This window comes from Lepidochelys kempii, chromosome 6 (genome assembly GCF_965140265.1).
Source record: "Lepidochelys kempii isolate rLepKem1 chromosome 6, rLepKem1.hap2, whole genome shotgun sequence".
Classification (NCBI taxonomy): Eukaryota; Metazoa; Chordata; order Testudines; family Cheloniidae; genus Lepidochelys; species Lepidochelys kempii.
This window is the reverse complement of record NC_133261.1, coordinates 117,266,759-117,284,180: the sequence shown is the minus strand read 5'-3', so window position 1 is coordinate 117,284,180 and position 17,422 is coordinate 117,266,759. Positions and strand designations below refer to the sequence as shown.

General features: G+C 38.1%; 1 protein-coding gene across 1 annotated transcript in view; it reads left to right on the top strand.

Annotated features, from left to right (window-relative positions):
- JAG2 (jagged canonical Notch ligand 2) overlaps positions 1–17,422 on the top strand; it is a 96,484-nt gene that overhangs the window by 61,130 nt on the left and 17,932 nt on the right. The window contains exons 6-15 of the mRNA XM_073349842.1: positions 3,946–4,076; positions 4,512–4,631; positions 7,429–7,542; positions 8,916–9,029; positions 9,643–9,756; positions 10,357–10,403; positions 10,739–10,912; positions 14,160–14,310; positions 14,861–15,025; positions 15,704–15,817. Coding sequence (XP_073205943.1) covers positions 3,946–4,076; positions 4,512–4,631; positions 7,429–7,542; positions 8,916–9,029; positions 9,643–9,756; positions 10,357–10,403; positions 10,739–10,912; positions 14,160–14,310; positions 14,861–15,025; positions 15,704–15,817 — 1,244 coding nt within the window. The remainder of the gene's footprint in view (positions 1–3,945; positions 4,077–4,511; positions 4,632–7,428; positions 7,543–8,915; positions 9,030–9,642; positions 9,757–10,356; positions 10,404–10,738; positions 10,913–14,159; positions 14,311–14,860; positions 15,026–15,703; positions 15,818–17,422) is intronic.

Genomic DNA, 17,422 nt, shown 5'->3' with positions numbered 1-17,422 from the left:
GTCTGTTTCTTGTTTTGGTAAATACTCCTCTTCCACAAAATGGTTCGACAGATTGGGTCTTAACTTTGTATAGTCTTCACACTTCTAAATCTAATCTATTTGTAGTAGAATATAAAAACTCCAATTAAAGAAACATATTGCAGCCACATTGTCACCCGTTCTTGCCTTTCAATGCTTTTTGCTGCTGTTTCTGAATACAGTTTGAGGCTGCAGTGTATACCAGATACTTTTATTTATTTTAAACTCTTGTGGGATATCTTGACCTTGTGTCAGCTGTTTCACACTGCCTTAATGCACTCAGACTTAGCATTTCTACAAATGTATTGGCTGTCAATCCTCATTTACCTACTTTATGCCATGCTTCACTAGTAATGTGAACAAATATTTTATACAAACCTAAATATATTGATGATACAGTTCATGCTAATATAGCTTAAAATAACTGCATATGTAGTAAGCTGCTGCACAATTATTTCCTTTTTGGTTACCTTTATTTAGTTTGAAATTTGATGTCCCTACGTGTTTTGCTAATACTGTTCTTTAAAATAGCCTACTTCAGCCTTAATCTAAACTGTAGGTTTCCATTGTTACCAATCCCTCTATAGTCTAAAGAAAATGCAGCCCTTTTCATTTTGCTTTTGAAAGCAGCTAAGCTAAGTTTGTAGAACTGGTCATTATTTTTAAGGGTTTTTAATTAAAATTACTGAAGATCATGTGCCTGTTGCACTCCCCTTTGTTGATCTTAAACCTGACGTAGAGGACCTGTCTGATCTAAGACTTGATGCGTATGCTTTAGTGATTTCCTGAGGGAAGGTTAAACTATAACAATCTATTTATGGTAACTTCCTTTGTACTGATAGTGACCCAGAAATTTAGATTAAACTAGCTCTGATTTGCTTTTGCATAGCCATGGTCGTAAAGTTAGTGCTAGTAAAACTGGCAGAAAAGGGAAGGGAGAAAGGGACAAGAAATTAACCCCAATCAAGAATCTTAGATTTTCTGAGCCTAGGTGTTTGTACAGGGTGAATTCCACTTTAAATAGGAAAAATGGTTTACAATATTCATAATCGGGTTCAAAATTAATCCTAGGATTATGGAAACTTCAAGTATGCTTTTCCATTCATAATGGCAGAAATTTAATCTAGTCCACTGTTGGCTGCATAAACTGCTTCTCTTTAGACTTTGTTTACTGGGGCGAAATAGATGAATTCTCTTTTTTTCTAAATGTAACTCCACTCCTCTCTAAACCTTTGTTTTTATCATGGTGAACTGAAGTTCTTTTCCTTAATGCTTTGACATGACTTTCTCACAGGTTTCAATACACAAACCATTGAACCAGTTTTTTTTCTTTTTATCACATTTTGCTCTAGGAGTAAGCAGAGATCCATGTAAAAGTTCTCTTTCAAGAAGGAAGTGGAATTAAAGCTGTTCTAGCATCTGCTAATGTAGGATGCGACCAGACTTCCTGTTTGAGAGGAAATCCTAATTTGCTCTTCCTTGTAAACTGAAGACTGATCAGTTTACCACATAGTAACCTTTTGACTCGTAAACATAGTGTTCCTTTGGTTGGACTCCTGGTAGCTTGTAGAAATGATTTCCCTAGGGCTAGTCTGGTAACTCAACGTATACCGGAAACAAAGTTTACAGTTAATGTCATGAACAAGCAGTAACCCTTTCCTACCAAATAAACATTTTTGTGTGTTGTAGCAGGGGCTAAAAGCGCTTTGTAATTCCATTTTTCAGAAGATAATTTATATTGCCCTCTCTGTGCTCCTAGAGCACATCACAATTTTAAAAGAGAAATTTAACCAGTTATTCTGCTTTGCTAATGCATAAGCTTTTCAGTTTCTCATAGCCCATTTAAATAGGAGTTACTGAAACACGCTTTCCTGTCATAGTCACGTTGACATGCAACATTTGTCAGTAGGTATTTATTCTTTGGATTAAAACAGACTTTGTGTTGGCAATAATGAACCAAGTTACAGTAGCTGAAGTGTGTGTGTGTGTGTGTTGAGAATGCACTTAAATATCAGAATTGTATTGCCAAAATTTAAAACATTAAAGAAATCATGCATGCTTTACCATAAGTAGGTATCCTAGCATTGGAAACAGCTGTACTCTGTGGGTATGTAATTGGTACTGCCTAGAGGATGAATTTTTAGTATGAACTAGCTTTCTAATATTATTTATCTCATTTCACCATGCAACATATTAACACAGGAGGAGAGAACTGCTGTCCTGTAGAGCTTATATATTCTGCAGACTCCTGGCAACCCCCGTTTATCTGAATCTTTTAATTATCTGAATAAACTTTGTCTCCTGAAATATGTAGATAACTGTGTTTACAGTTACCTACAAATTGTGGGGATTACAATGTAAGTAGGAATCTCTAGCACTGTCACTTCCATGGTATAGTTCCAGAAGTTTACCAGTGAGACACTAAACATATGTTTGTACATGAAAAAAGCTACCTTTTATAATATAGATATAAATATAGAAGAGCAGAAATTCAGAGCTTTAAGCAAGGAGTAGTTTGTGTTGGTATTAACACAGAGGACCGAATTATCATGTTGCTAGTGTATGGTCTCAGGAACCACAACTCCTTATTAAACAGTCTAATATATTAGTCCCTAGTGAATGGGGATTCCCTATTTGATTCCTCTCTTCCACTCACAAGGTGGCTACAAATGTTAGTTCTGTTCTTTTACTGCATCCCAAAGGGGTACTGATATTGAGACGCTGACATGGATATGAAAAATGTAGTTTTGTTGCTGACACTCCTCCCTCTCAGAGCATATGAGGATTATATCCATACAATGTAGTCTAACCGATTTTTCTAAAGAGACTTTCTGGATATAGTGAAGCATATTTAATAGCCAGTTCAACAGACAACCAGTTTAAATTAACTGTCAAATAGGATTGTATTGGAAAATTTAGATACTTTTTAAAAAAGACCATCTGAGGTAAGGAAGGAATTCTTGCTGTTTTTGTTGGTGGTAATTTAACATAGTACACCTACTCTCTTGGGGCAGTCTCTTTAATGCTATAATAATTCAGTGAGTTTCCTTCTGACTTAAAAAAGCCATAACTTCTTGTTGGAGACTTAAGTTTTTTTAAAGTGCAAGACAAAACTTCCCTATAGAGCACACAGGTATTTTTGCTAACAGAATTCTGGCCTTGTAGTATATGTCTGCATTGTTACAAAGAAATCCAATCTGAAGGGAAAGGTTTTTTTGAAGAAACCTAGTTTAAAGTTTTGTTACCAAGTGGTTTTTACTTGCTTTAATTTTTGTGTATTTCTCAAGTGTTCATTACTTTATTTTGTCTGCTCCAAGTAAGGAGGACACTAGAATAAGCTGCTAAAGAACAGTGGGAACATAACAGACTAAATCTGCAGAAAGAGTTCTTAAAATAACTCAGAGAAAATTGACAAGACAGCTGCATCTTTGATCACCCCCAGGACTTGAAATAAGTGTAGTACTCTAGAACAAATTAGCTAATCTCTCACCAGCCATCTTCACAGAACAAAAATACAATGTATGCCTCTTGGTCCACTAAAAGAATTTGCAGTCTTCATTTCAAATAATTAATAGGTTATGCAGTCCATCTTTTTACACAACCGTGAGGCATGACAATTTCTAACTGGTGTCAGGCTGGATCTCTTGTGAAAGAACAGGTTTGTATGTGTGTGTACTGTTTTAGAATAAGCTATTGTGATATTTTGGAGGTCTGCTTTCTTTGTTCCTAGTGAATTATAGTAAAGATTCATACCACTCTTGAACTAGGCAAGTTGCAGAACAAGTTCTAAAAGAGAAAATAACACTTCAATATTCTGTTACATTTATCATTCATTATTTAAAACAAGTGGATTGTTCAACATATAACACTCTAAATACCTGTATTGCAGATAACTAAGCACGTTTAACATGTGCACTTACTTCTTAGGTGTCATTATGGTTGGCAAGGACAGTTCTGTGATGAGTGTGTCCGCTACCCAGGCTGTGCTCATGGGAGCTGTAAAGAACCATGGCAGTGTAATTGTGAAACCAACTGGGGTGGTCTGCTATGTAACAAAGGTACTTAATGTTAATTTACAGGAAAAATTAATAAAATTGCTTGATTAACTGAACTTTTTAACTGTTTTTGCAATGTGCAATTATCTGAGCACATCTGTGACTAATCCTTTTTGTGGCAGATGACTGCTCAACCATCATAAAAATAAAAACATTTTAAGGCAAAGGGCTCGGAATGATACGTTTTCCCCTCTTACTGATACAGTTCTCTCTCTTGTCCATCCTTTCTTATTCCACGGAGAGCAATGAGATGACAGGCTTGCTAGGGATTGATGACTTGAAGTCAAAATGGATTAAGTGGGAGGAGGATATAATGTTATTCAAGCCAGGAAGGCGTTGTATGTCTGCCTGCAGTCTCTTGACTGTGGACTAAAACAGTAACTTTGGGATTTATGTTACACCTGTCAGCTGCCATTTTCTTTTCTTTTCTGTGTCCAGATTTAAACTACTGTGGAAATCACCACCCATGCTTGAATGGCGGAACCTGTATGAACACGGAACCAGATGAATATCACTGTGCTTGCCCAGATGGTTACTCTGGAAAGAATTGTGAAATCGGTACTGATGACCATTGCATGCATCTACTTTAATTTGAAGCTATGTTAAGCAGTTGAAGAGGGGAAAGGAAGCTGTGTGCTCTAAGCAGCCTGCTGGTTTCCCTGCAGTGACACACATCCTGCAGCTAAGCCACATATGGAGAGAGGGAGGAATTGTTTCTTATACTTAAAGCTGCCCTCCCTTTCAAAGCTAGTCATCAAAAGAGGTCCCTTCCAAAATCCAATTTTTTTTTCCTTTCTGGGAAGCAGGAAGAGGATTTTTCCACCAACCTGCAAATTCAGGTCCTTGGAGGGAGGGGTACAGATTGTGTTGCTACCTAGCGTCCTGCTATCTTCCTTCTTAAAGACCTGATCAAAAAACTACTGAAGACAATGGAAAGTCTTCTGCTGGCTGCACTGGAGATTGAATCAGGCCCAGTGTGTCTCCTTTCTTCCTTTTTTTTGTTTTGTTTTTGTTTGTTTTTGTTCTTATGCTGCTTCCCCTTCCTCCCCCCAGTATTAAACTGTACCATATTATTTTGGGAAAAGGGTGCAGGCATACCTTTTTTCTACTGTACTCTCTCCCTCCCTTCTTCCTGTGCGCACATGTGCATATACACCTGGATCATCTTAAGGATGCTACAGGCTTTTGTGAAAGTCACTTCTAGCCCTGACTCCTGTAGTAAAGTAGAAGTCTACCTGGGCAGGTATTCTAACTGTGATCAAAGAAGAGAGAGGAGGGCACATAAATATTTTAATTTTTTTTTAAAAAAAATTACTTTTAGAAAGTCAATGAGCCAGTTATTCCGCTCACTTTGAAGAAAAGAAACTACATTTCCTACAAAGGGATATCACAGTTTGGACCCCATTCAGCAGGATTAAACTATGATTGAAAACTCTGCTCAAGGCCTGCTATGGAGTATTCTCAAGAACAGTTGAGACTAAAATGTTAGTTACAAAACTATGTCCAGGGGAGCACAGAAGAAGAGTTTTGGAGCATAATTCTGTTGTAGCCTCCTCCCCTCTAGCTTCTCTGATGTCAGTGTAGCAGCTCTGAGCCTATCCGATTCCACTCTGAAAGTTACTTCCTCTCTGTTTCATAGCTATGCTATATTTCTTTTATTCTCTTTTCCCTGGTTTTTTTTGGCTGTTCATGTTTGACTGTACTGTAACTATGGTCAGATTATCCCTGAATCTTCTGCATACATCTCCTTTCTTGTTCTCACCATTGCTCCCTGCACTCTTATCCCTGCTCAGTTTAATTGATGGGCTATGACTGCTCACTGAACTCTTCAGACCACTCTGTAGACTACTTCTTCTCTCTTTGTTGCCAAACGTCCTCATTCCATCAAACCTCTTCAAAAATCTCACTCACTTCAGCTATTGTTCCACTGCTAACCTCCAGTGTTTACCACTGGAGCTCCCCATTGCCACTCCAGCATCTAATCTCAATATGATGGTAACTACTTAATGTGACTCTTCCAAATTATCAAAATCTGCTGTTCATGAATCACTGTTGGCAAGGGGAACAGTGTCCCTACTCTGTTTCCTCTGAGCACTTTTCCTCCTTCCTTCTCTCTCTCCCACTTACCTATTGATCTTGATTCATTGTGTTATCTCCAGACATAGACTGTAAATTTATCAAAACATACCCCTGGCTTAATTTATTCTCATATGGAGCTCTGTGGTCTAGTGGTGCTATGGAAGTAGTAAATTTTGACTATAGCTGTAGCTAGCCGATCTTGTTGCACCAATGTGGATAACATGGACAATAATAGAATATATTCTTCACTTTGTTAAAGTGTGATGGCGGAAGTTTCTAGTTCTCTTGGCAAAAAGGGAGACGGGCTCAAAATGCATGTGTGGCTCCTAATGCCATGGCTTTTTAGCTATAATTACGACAGATTAAGGCTAGACTGCTTGTTGATAAAGTAGATTGGTTTATTGAGCTGTTGTAGTGTTAAATCACTTCTATTGCCCCCACGACTAACTGCTGCCCAGAACAAATTGTATTAAATGTGAACTGGGTAACCTCCTTGTGTGTTAAGGTCAAAAAGGGAAACATTCCCTGATAAATGATAAGCACCTGAATCATCCAGACTCTAACTTGATTTTAAAATAACTATTTCTCTAGTTGTGTAAAACCTTCCAAAAATAATCCAGTGCATTGCTGTTCTGAGTTTGCAGGCAGCTCTACTTTATAGGTTCCAAGGCCAGAAGAGAGCACTGTGATCATTTAGTCTGACCTCCTGTATATTACCGGCCATCGGACTAATAATATAGTCCCCAAAATAATTCCCAGGGAACAGCCGCAGAGTGAATTACTCTATAAATGAAACCTTTCTCACTTGAACTGTTGCTGTTTATCTTGGGGAAGCTGTAGTAGGAGTATCAGTAGAGAAAGGCACTGGAGCAGTTCAGAAGTGAAAGGTCAAAAAGCAGAGGCTGTGGAGGGAGTGGCAGGGAGAAATAGGTTAGTGGACATACTTCCAAGTGTCAGGTGGTTCTGAGACATTTAGGTGGTCTCTCATTTGTTTCCTAGCAGTTACAGGAGGTGAGAGGCTCATATGAAAGATGATGCCCCTGAGCAGGGTCCAGGTTCAGTCCCCTGATAGTAATCTAGCACCATTCCTATCACAGCAGGTAAGGATGGGAGAGCCTGAGCTTCCCATCTGTTCAGGCATCCTCCCTTTTTTATGTTGCCTCTGGCTAGTGAGTGAGTTCTGGCTAGAAGGTGTCCAATAAAAATAATCTTAGACCCTGGTTGTGGTGTTACAGTGTAATCATTCTACTTAGGAAAACCTTTCTTTTCTCTTTAGCTGAGCATGCTTGTGTATCAAATCCTTGTGCTAATGGTGGAAGCTGCCATGAAATTTCATCGGGCTTCAAATGCCATTGTCCATCAGGGTGGAGCGGACCAACGTGTGCTGTTGGTAGGTACAGTTCAGCTGATTTTAGCATATTGGGCTTGAAGGATTGTTATACACTTTGCTGAATAAGATCTGCTACGTGGCAAAGTAGGTAACATGCTGTGCCAGTTGATTTTTGTTCAGTAGTTGTGAATTTCAAACTGTGTTTTATCAGGTATTTCTATGGTTTTGTTCTTGTGTTACTTAGAAAAACAGGAAGGCATTGAAAGAAGCAGCTAGTTTTGCAGTATAGGACTAAAAGTTAACAAAAGTGTAACTAAGTACCCGTTTGCATTACAAACATGCATCAGACTTGCATACACACTTCGTGGGTGTGAAAGAGTTATACCAGCCTAACTCCCCAGTGTAGACAGGGCTATTCAACAGGAGAGCTTCTCCCATCAACATGGCTGTGACCTCTTGCAGAGGTGGCTTAACTATGCCGACAGGAGAAGCTCTCCCAGCAGCATAGTAGCATCTCCACAAAACTGCTACAGTGGCGCTGCTGTAGCGTGTGTGTAGACAAGCCCTAAGTCTAACTACCCGCTTTATGTAACACAGTGTATGTATGTTATGCCCCAAGTTTCCTTGCACCTAAATAAATCAATCTTCCTGCATAGTAATATATGTTATGAAAATGTTTCTCTTCAAACTGCTTAATTTATAATTTTATGTGTAAATATTTTGTATTCCATTCTATATGGGTTGCGAATTAGTGATGTTTTAACTCCATTACCACACCGGAGCACCGCTTAAACTAGCTTAAGAGCAGAGTCGGTCATGCTGACTTCATATTAGCGATCTGAAAGCCTTTTTAGTTTGAATATGTGGAATTTATTAACCAGTTCATTGTGGGTAGTGTACACTAGTTCATATGCCTTAGGGAATGTTTGGTTTGGTTTGCTTTAACTGAAGGCACCTGTGAAGGAGTACCTAAACCTCTTAATCTGTGCTAATAGATTCAGTGAATCTTCTTACTTTACGAGGACAGAGATCTTCCAGAAAATTTTGGGAATCATACATTTATAAACAATGGTGTACACAGCACTGTACAGTGTGAAAACTGTGTTTAAGTGGCAGCTTTCAGTCCCCAAAGAGATTTTAGTTTCATTGGAATATAGTGGGAAAATACAGAACAGTATACTATCAAAACCAAAAAAAAAAAACCACTGTATGTCACCAATGTTGAGGTGTCATAGATCACACACAGAAAGTCCTGAAACTTTTTTCATGTTGAAGTTAAATAAGAACAAAGGTTGAGACTTCCTAGGCAGTGCAGAGGATTTATCCACACTGTTCACTTAAGATGTGTGACTAAATCCCTTGCTCCCTTTTGAAAAAAATCTCAATTCATACTTTCCAGAAATGTTCTATATGGCTATCTTTTCATTTTACAGATATTGACGAATGTGAGTCTAACCCTTGTGCTCGTGGAGGGACCTGTGTTGATCGTGTTAATGGCTTTGAGTGTATATGTCCACAACAGTGGATTGGAGCAACCTGCCAGCTTGGTAAGTAATTGCTTATTATGGCTCTTGAAGACAGTTCCACACTTTGCATTTACTCATTGGGGGTTTTTAAATTTTTTTTTGTGTATTCAGCTCTATTATATCAGGATAGATATTTCAGTGAACTTGTAAGATATGGGTCACTTATTCTTGATATCTTGGTTCCTGCTTAATAGTTTTGGAAGCAAACACTAGTACCTATAAGCATCTAAGCTGACACCTACATACAATTATAACTGATCTTAGAGGATGCCTGTTTACTTTTCTGTTTCAAAATACAATAGTGGTGATGGTAGCTCCTTCTTAATGGTGGCAATGGCTGATTTATAATTAGTGTGACAGTAATTTACTCGGGGGAAAAGCCTTCTCTCACTTTCATAACTAACACTATCTGTGAGATTTGTCTAAGGGGAAGATGTTTTTACTTGCATGTAAAAGAATGTAAATGAATTTGCATTGAAAAGCTACAATATAGAGACTGTTTTCGTGGCATACATAAGTAAAATTCTACTGTTTCTTGTAACTGATGCTTGGATTGCATGGAGGCTTTGCTTGGTGCAAAGGGGGTCTGTTTCTGGGTTTGTTCTTTATTCTCTTCTTTTATCTTGTTTCACAGATGCTAATGAGTGTGAGGGGAAACCCTGTCTTAATGCTTACTCTTGCAAAAATCTCATTGGTGGATATTACTGTGACTGCATTCCAGGATGGAAAGGAGTAAATTGTCATATCAGTTAGTATTTCTTCTTTTAGAGTGTGTGTGTGTGTTTGTTTATATATATATCGACCCAGGGTAACTTTCTCTTTAAAAAGAGAACTATCACAGATTATGGTAACATAGTTCTAAATGACTGAAGGGAAAAGAACTTTTATGCTGTTTCAAAATGCCTCTGTAGCTTTTCTAACTTTTGGCAAAGTAAACTGGGAGTGCATACTGAAGTCTGTAGAAATGCTTTATTTATTGGATATAAAGCATTTGATTTCCGCTGTGGAATTGGACTAAAACTGTAAACATACAAACACACGATATACTGAATGATATAGTTTAAAATACAGTCTTTCCGTTCTACCTTAGAAAAATATTGTCTCAAATAATGAATGTAATTGATATACTTTAGCTTGTATTCTGATTTTAAACATGAATGAGTTTTAAGGCAGTCAGATATCAAACCTATTTACCCCTAAGCGTCCTGTCAAAATCCTTCCTTCAAAATAATTAGTACTGACTTCTTCTTTCTTTCTTTTTTTTTTTTTTAAATTCTGGACCCTTAGACTTCAAGGGGTTCAGCTTCTGCTGTAAATTTTTGATGTCTTTGTATATTTTTTTCAATAGATATTAATGACTGTCATGGACAATGTGAACATGGAGGGACTTGTAAGGTAATCTTTTTGTAAAATATATTAATCACATTAACTTTTGTAAGGGAAAGTGCTCATCTTTAAAATCTTAAATCAAAATTCATATTAATTCAGTGCTTGTATGCAATATGTGTATCTACAGATTAGTTCAATAAGAAGATGAAGTGGGAGGAGACACAAACTGCTTGTATATTGCTTAATTCATGAGTTTGATTTATTTCTTTTAATGGAGCCAAAATCTGTCTGATGCTGTTTGTAAATACAGTATTCAAGATCAATCTTGAAAATGTGAGGTACACCGTACTTTACAATAAACATTTATTTCCAGTCTTGCCCTTTCCTCCCCCTCTATGTAGGATGAAGTGAATGGTTACCATTGCTTATGCCCTCATGGTTATCTAGGAAAAAACTGTGAGATAGAAATAAATGAATGTGCAAGCAATCCATGTCAAAATGGAGGACACTGTGAGGACCTGGTCAATGGATTCCGTTGTCTATGTCAGCAGGGCTTTGCAGGAGCTTTCTGTGAGGTGAGAGCGATGTTGAAATTGCTGTAATAGCTTTGATGGATTGAGTTCTGGAAAGAAACGTATTTCCGGTTTAAATTAGAGCAGCCCAAGGCCAGAGCATTACAGATTAATGCAGTGTTACTTGATACTCTGTGAATAAGCAAATTTGTTGTACAGTGAGTGGTATAGTGGCTGTAACATTTAAAGCTACAGCCTAATGCGTGTAACTGTAAAGCATTGTAAGCACATATATTGGTGAATCTCTCTAAGGCCTGGGCTCGGGCTGGGGGGTTCGAACTAAGATACGCAACTTCAGCTACGCTAATAGCAAAGCTGAAGTTAAAGTACCTTAGTTCGACTTACCTGGCCGTCCTCACGCTGGTGAGTCAACCACGGCGGCTCCCCCGTCAGCTCCACTTACTCCTCCTGCCGAGGTGGAGTACAGGCATCAATTCGGGGATCAGTCAATCGCTACCTGCCAACCGGTGGGTAATGAAGACGTACCCTTAGTGTTTTAAGATTCAGAATTTCTTAAACAAGTCTAATGATTTTGCTCTGAATCTTTTTGAAGACCTCTGCTCTTTTGATATACTCAAACATGTATTTAGGCCTGATCCTGCAAACACTTACGCCTGTTCTTAAACTTACTTGTGAGTAGTCCCTTTGACTTCACTGTGGCTATTTATGTGCTTAAAGATAAGCATGTGGGTAAGTGTGTTTCTCATAGGTTTCAGAGTAGCAGCCCTGTTAGTCTGTAGCCGCAAAAAGAACAGGAGTACTTGTGGTATCTTAGAGACTAACAAATTTATTTGAGCATAAATAAAAATTTGTTTCAAAGAATTCTAGAAATGTAAAGCTGGGAGTCAAGTCCAGCTCCCTGCGCTGAGGCAGGACCAAGTAAACCTTGATCGTCCCTGACTGGTGTTTGTCCAGCATGTTTTTTAAAAAGCACCAATCCTGGGGGTTCCACAACATTCCTTGGAGCCCTATTCCAGAGTTTAACTATACTTCTAGTTAGAAAGTTTTTCTACTACCTAATCTGCATTAGGGGAGATTTAGATTAAGTTCCTTACTTCTTGTCTTACATTCAGTGGATATGGAGAATAATTGCTCACCATCCTCTTTTTTATAACAGCCCTTAACGTATTCGAAGACTGTTATCAGGTCCCCACCTCAGTCGTCTTTTCTCAAGGCTAAACATGCCCACTTAAAAAAAAATTTTTAAAAATCTTTCCTAATAGGTCAGGTTTTCTAAGCCTTTTATCATTTTCGTTGCTCTCCTCTGGACTCTGATTTGTCCACATCTTTCCTAAGGTGTGGCACCCAGCTGGCACGCTACTCCAGCTGAGGCCTCACCAGTCCTGAGTAGAGTGCAGAATCTGGATCTTAAACCTGATATCGCACCAGAAGTGTGTGGAGATGTTGCTTGCTGCAGGGTTTAGAACTTGCATACAAAAGCATGAGTAAGAATTAAAACCACTCATGAGGCTGAAGATTTGTTTTTGTGGGGAGGGCACTCAACCCTTTCTAAACAAAACCTAGAATTTTTTCCCCTTAACATCTAGTGTCTAGTTTTTATTTTCAGTCATGTGAATATCTGAGCAGTCACACAAGCAGTGATAGAACCGTAGCACAGCAACATCCACCAGTGAGGGTAGATTAGAATTTAGGGATGGGGTTGTGCCAGGTTTTTTTGCTGAGGATCTCTGTTCTTCAGTTTAATAAAATATTGCAAAAGCAATTCCTCTGCTTGAAATACAACTACTTCACAGTACCAGTACCCTGTTTTTTATTTAAAAATTAAAAAATGAGTTGCCAGTAATAGCCATGAACCAGTTCTTAAACTGATCCATTAACTCACAGCTTAGATGCTATTTCTACATGGGTCTGATCATTTGAATGCTCTTCCTTTTGGGTGGCTTCTAGTACAATGTATAAGTTTATCAAACCTGATGAATAAGAGAGGGAGTTGGCTGACTGCCATGAGTGTCGCAGGAAATCTCTACTGCTGATTCCAGATGCTAAAGTAGCAGCTACTAAACGTGAATTGAGAAAGGGAAATTTACTTTAATGGAAGGAAACGAATGGAAACTTCTGATAGAAAGATATTCTCAGATCTTATTCTCAGAATCTAAATGCTTTTTGTAGTCTGCATGGAACACACTCTAAAAGAACAGAGCAAAATATTTTGCTGAAAACTCTATTTCAGTTGCACATGCTGCATTGAATTGAAACACATCTATGATTTTTGAGCCTTTGGTTTACTTTTTTTTTTTTTTTTTTTTTTTTTTGCTACAGACAATTTTTTCAGACTGTCTATAAAGTTGTCAGAATTACAGGCAAATAATGAAAACTCTGCAGTGAAGTTAATAAAATCTCCTCCCTTTTTTCTCAGGGGGACACTAAAACAGGATAGTACTTAAAGCTTTTCCTAAAGTAAAACAGGCTCTTGAGAATAGTAGTTGGTAGGAAAGGTACCGTGATATGAGGTACTTCTTTCATTCACTGGCATGTAAGGACTGTTTTAAGCAAATGTAGCAGACACAAGAAGACTGTATATTAAGATGAGTCACTTCCTTAAAAGGATGTGTCTGTGTAAAGGTTTACATGCTGTGAGGTTTTTTGTCTAAGTTTGGCATTTTCATCCTAATAGTAGTAACAGACAGGATTTAAGAGATCTTTTAAATCATCTTTCTTAAATATGCACATTCATGAAGTTAGTAATGAAAAGCCTGTTTGCTATCAATGGAGGTGGCAGGAGAATTAAGCAGCTGTATGAGAATTTTTAATGCTCTGGAAGTATTGTGCCAAATAGTTGCAAGCATGAGTGGATTGTATGAAAACTATACAGATGCACCAGTGTCCAATTCAGTTACAGTATTAGAGGGCAGACACAGAAATAGTAAAGGGTAGAGATTACAATATGACATTTTTGAGTTTAAATTTTGTATTTTATTTATGCATCATTTCTTACCCTTTTTTTTCCACACTCAGCTTGCTGACAAAACTGAACGATCACAAAGTCCTTGTTGAATCTTCAGAGTGATCCTTTATAGTAGTAACAGAACTATTTTGCAATGGACTTGACTAAAGTAACTTGCAGCCTGTATCCAAGCTGTAGAATGGCATACAATATAGACAATTTATAAACATTGTGTTTAATATTAATTTCCTGATAAAGTAACTTCATCAGTGTCTATAGCAACATTGATAATGCTGCTTACCGTGCTGGGAAATAGTTCCTGATGGCTGATACTCTTTATTACAGATGGATGTTGATTTCTGTGAACCTAACCCTTGCCAGAATGGGGCTAAATGCTATGATCTAGGAGGAGATTATTACTGTGCCTGCTCTGATGACTATGATGGAAAGAATTGTTCTCACCTCAAGGACCACTGCAAGAACAGTTCTTGCAAAGGTATGTGCTGTCCCCCAGGAATTCATTACTTGGGCAGTCATGTAGAACACAATGGGAGAAAAATGCAGAGGATTATAGGGTGGCAGGGAGTAGTGTCTCTTATCAAAGTGCTGTAGTTAAACTATGTATGCAGTGTAGCTGTAGCAGTGTCAGTCCCAGGTTATTAGAGAGAACAAGGTTGGTGAGATAAAATCTTTTATTGGGCCAGCTTCTGTTGGTGAGAGAGACAGGCTTTCAAGCCACACAGAGCTGCAGAAGAGTTGTGTGTGGCTCAAAAGTTTGTCACCAGCAGAAGTTAGACCATGTCAAGTACATGATGGCTGGGGGAATGGGAAATATGCTTGTAATCTTGTGTATTACTTGCAGGGTAATGCAAGATAACTTTCACTTAATGTTAGTCTTAGAATGTGCATAAAATGTCTTCCAATAAGATATGAAAAATGTGTTTACTACTCTAAGATTAAAAAAAGCCACAGTTCTTGGTTGGCACAATCTTTTCTATATATAGCTAATGGTGTTAAGAGTAACTGATTTACCTTTTTATTCTTAGTAATAGACAGCTGTACAATAGAAGTATTCACAAATGCTACACAGGAAGGTATCCGTTTCATTTCATCTAATGTTTGCGGGCCTCATGGACGGTGCATTAGTCAGCCAGGAGGGAATTTTACTTGTGCCTGTGAGAGGGGTTTTACTGGAACGTACTGCCATGAAAGTAAGTGGAAGTCTGTCTATCTTTTTAAAGAGCTTGAAGGCTTAGAGATTTTTTTTTTCAATCATTAAAGGAACGTTGCTTTGAAATTTTCTTTAAAAAATGGACAATAAATGTTAATGCTTCGCTTCTAGGTTGCTTGTTCAAAGCCGGGTCATCTTGGTAATGACTTTTAGTCATTATGATACTATTTCAGTTTTCTCTGTAAAAACAAGTTGTGGTTTTAATACAGATTTTAGGGAATGGGTGTCTTCATTACAACTGGCACCCTCATGGGCAATCCCTGCACAGGAAGCTATGAATTCATTAGACGTAGAGTTTGAACTTTCTTGGAGCAGGTTTTGAGGCATATTGGTGAGGCAGTGTAAGAGAGCCTGCCGTGCACTGTTAGCATTTTTGGTACAGTGACTTAGAGTATTTGCCAGATGGAAGGAAATTCCCAGTATCAACAGTGAGAATATGATTAGAACCATTAACCATTTTTGAAAACAAGTGTGTGTGCGTGTGCACCCATTTTACATGGACAAATGGAGCGCATAAGTTCCAGAGCTGTCAATCTGGCACACCCTCTGCGGGACCTAGCTCTTTAAAATGTTTAACACGAATCTGAAACTGTCTTCTGCATTTAATTCACTGATTAAAATAGTCCCAATTATAACCCTGTGTTGACTTTCTCTTTAGATATCAATGACTGTCTTGGAAAACCTTGCAAGAATGGCGGGACTTGCATTGATGAAGTAGATTCATTTAGGTGTTTCTGCTTAAGTGGCTGGGAAGGAGAATTGTGTGACACAAGTGGGTACAACTAAAAATTTCTAGCTTTGATAACATTTTTTGAGGCATTTAGTCTGCAGTTAAGAATGTTGGAATTGAGTTTCTGACCATTCTATAGAACCGTGGCATTTCCTATTCCACTTGCCAAATGACTGTTTAAGAGGCTTTAAGAATGCAGCTTCTAAGGGGAGCAGTTCTTTAAATGTGAATGTAACCTGATTTTGCAGCGCTTTTTTGATTTTTGCAGCGTGCTTTTTGATAAAAGCTTTCAGTAATTATCATTTTTCATCCTGCTAATTAACATTTTCAAAATAAGACACCAGAGAGTCCTGTGGCACCTTACAGACTAACAGACGTATTGGAGCGTAAGCTTTCGTGGCTAAATACCCACTTTGTCGGATGCATGTAGTGGAAATTTCTGCCTCTGGAAATTTCCACTACATGCATCTGATGAAATGGGTATTCACCCACGAAAGCTTATGCTCCAATATGTCTGTTAGTCTATAAGGTGCCACAGGACTCTTAGTCTGGACCTTTAAAAGTGGCAAACGTGGCTACCCCTCTGATACGTTTTCAGAATAGTTAGAGGAAAGCATATGCTGGTCCTTAGAACGTTCTTGCAACACAGTTGTCACTATACCAAAAGCAATCTGATAGTCCAGGTGTACTAAAAACCAAACAAACCTGTGATATGAATCAGTCTTTTTATGGTGGTATTGATGGAAATCTAGATTAATGCCCAGACTTGGACCACAACTAAATCTTAAGTGCTAGAGGTTGGAAGAATGAATAGCTCAAACAGTCTGCATCGCAGAGATGTTCGTGTTTTCTTCAATTAAACTCTAAGATAGGATTATAAATATTCCTACTGATATCTCCAGAAGTACTATTAGAGTAAAAACAAAAATATGCCGGCCAGAGGCTGTCTAGGCTAGTTATGTGTAATTGATGTACTGGAGTATCCTGGTAACTGACCCAGAGCAGTTTTTTTTTCCCCAAGGACTTCTGCTTCAGAGGTATGCCATCCGCCCCGCTATTGAGAACCCACTGAGTCATCTAATACTGTAGATTAAATATATAGCAAATGTTGAACTCTCATATTTTAAAAAAGCATAACCATAACAATTGATGTAATTGAGTTTGGAATGAAAGAACTAACTTAAATATAACCTAGACTTTAGAATGTACTATCAATTGTTACCAAGTTATATCCTATCTGGATCGTCTTCCATGAGGGAAAAACTTCCCCTCTTGAATGAGTAGGGCCTATGTTCCTATCAGCTTGGACTGATGAATGCAAAGAGGGTAATATTTGATCAGTACTTGGATGGATTACTGCAAAGAAGATCTCTCTTCCCTCTGAATTAGAAAAGCATTTCTAAATCTTGGTTTTAGGGGTTTACATGGCTATTTCAGTTGCCATTTTTCAGATCAGATGTGAAACAAGGGCCTTTAACCCTTTGGTCCTTTTTCAAGAGATGTTAACATGGTGTCTTGGCTAAATTCCATCTTAGATAATTGTTCTGCCTACAAAAATTTTCCCCAGTTCAACAGAAAAAAGCATTCTGCTCTTCCTGTTCTAAAACTCCCAGGTAATATTGATGGTGTCAGATGATTTTATATCTC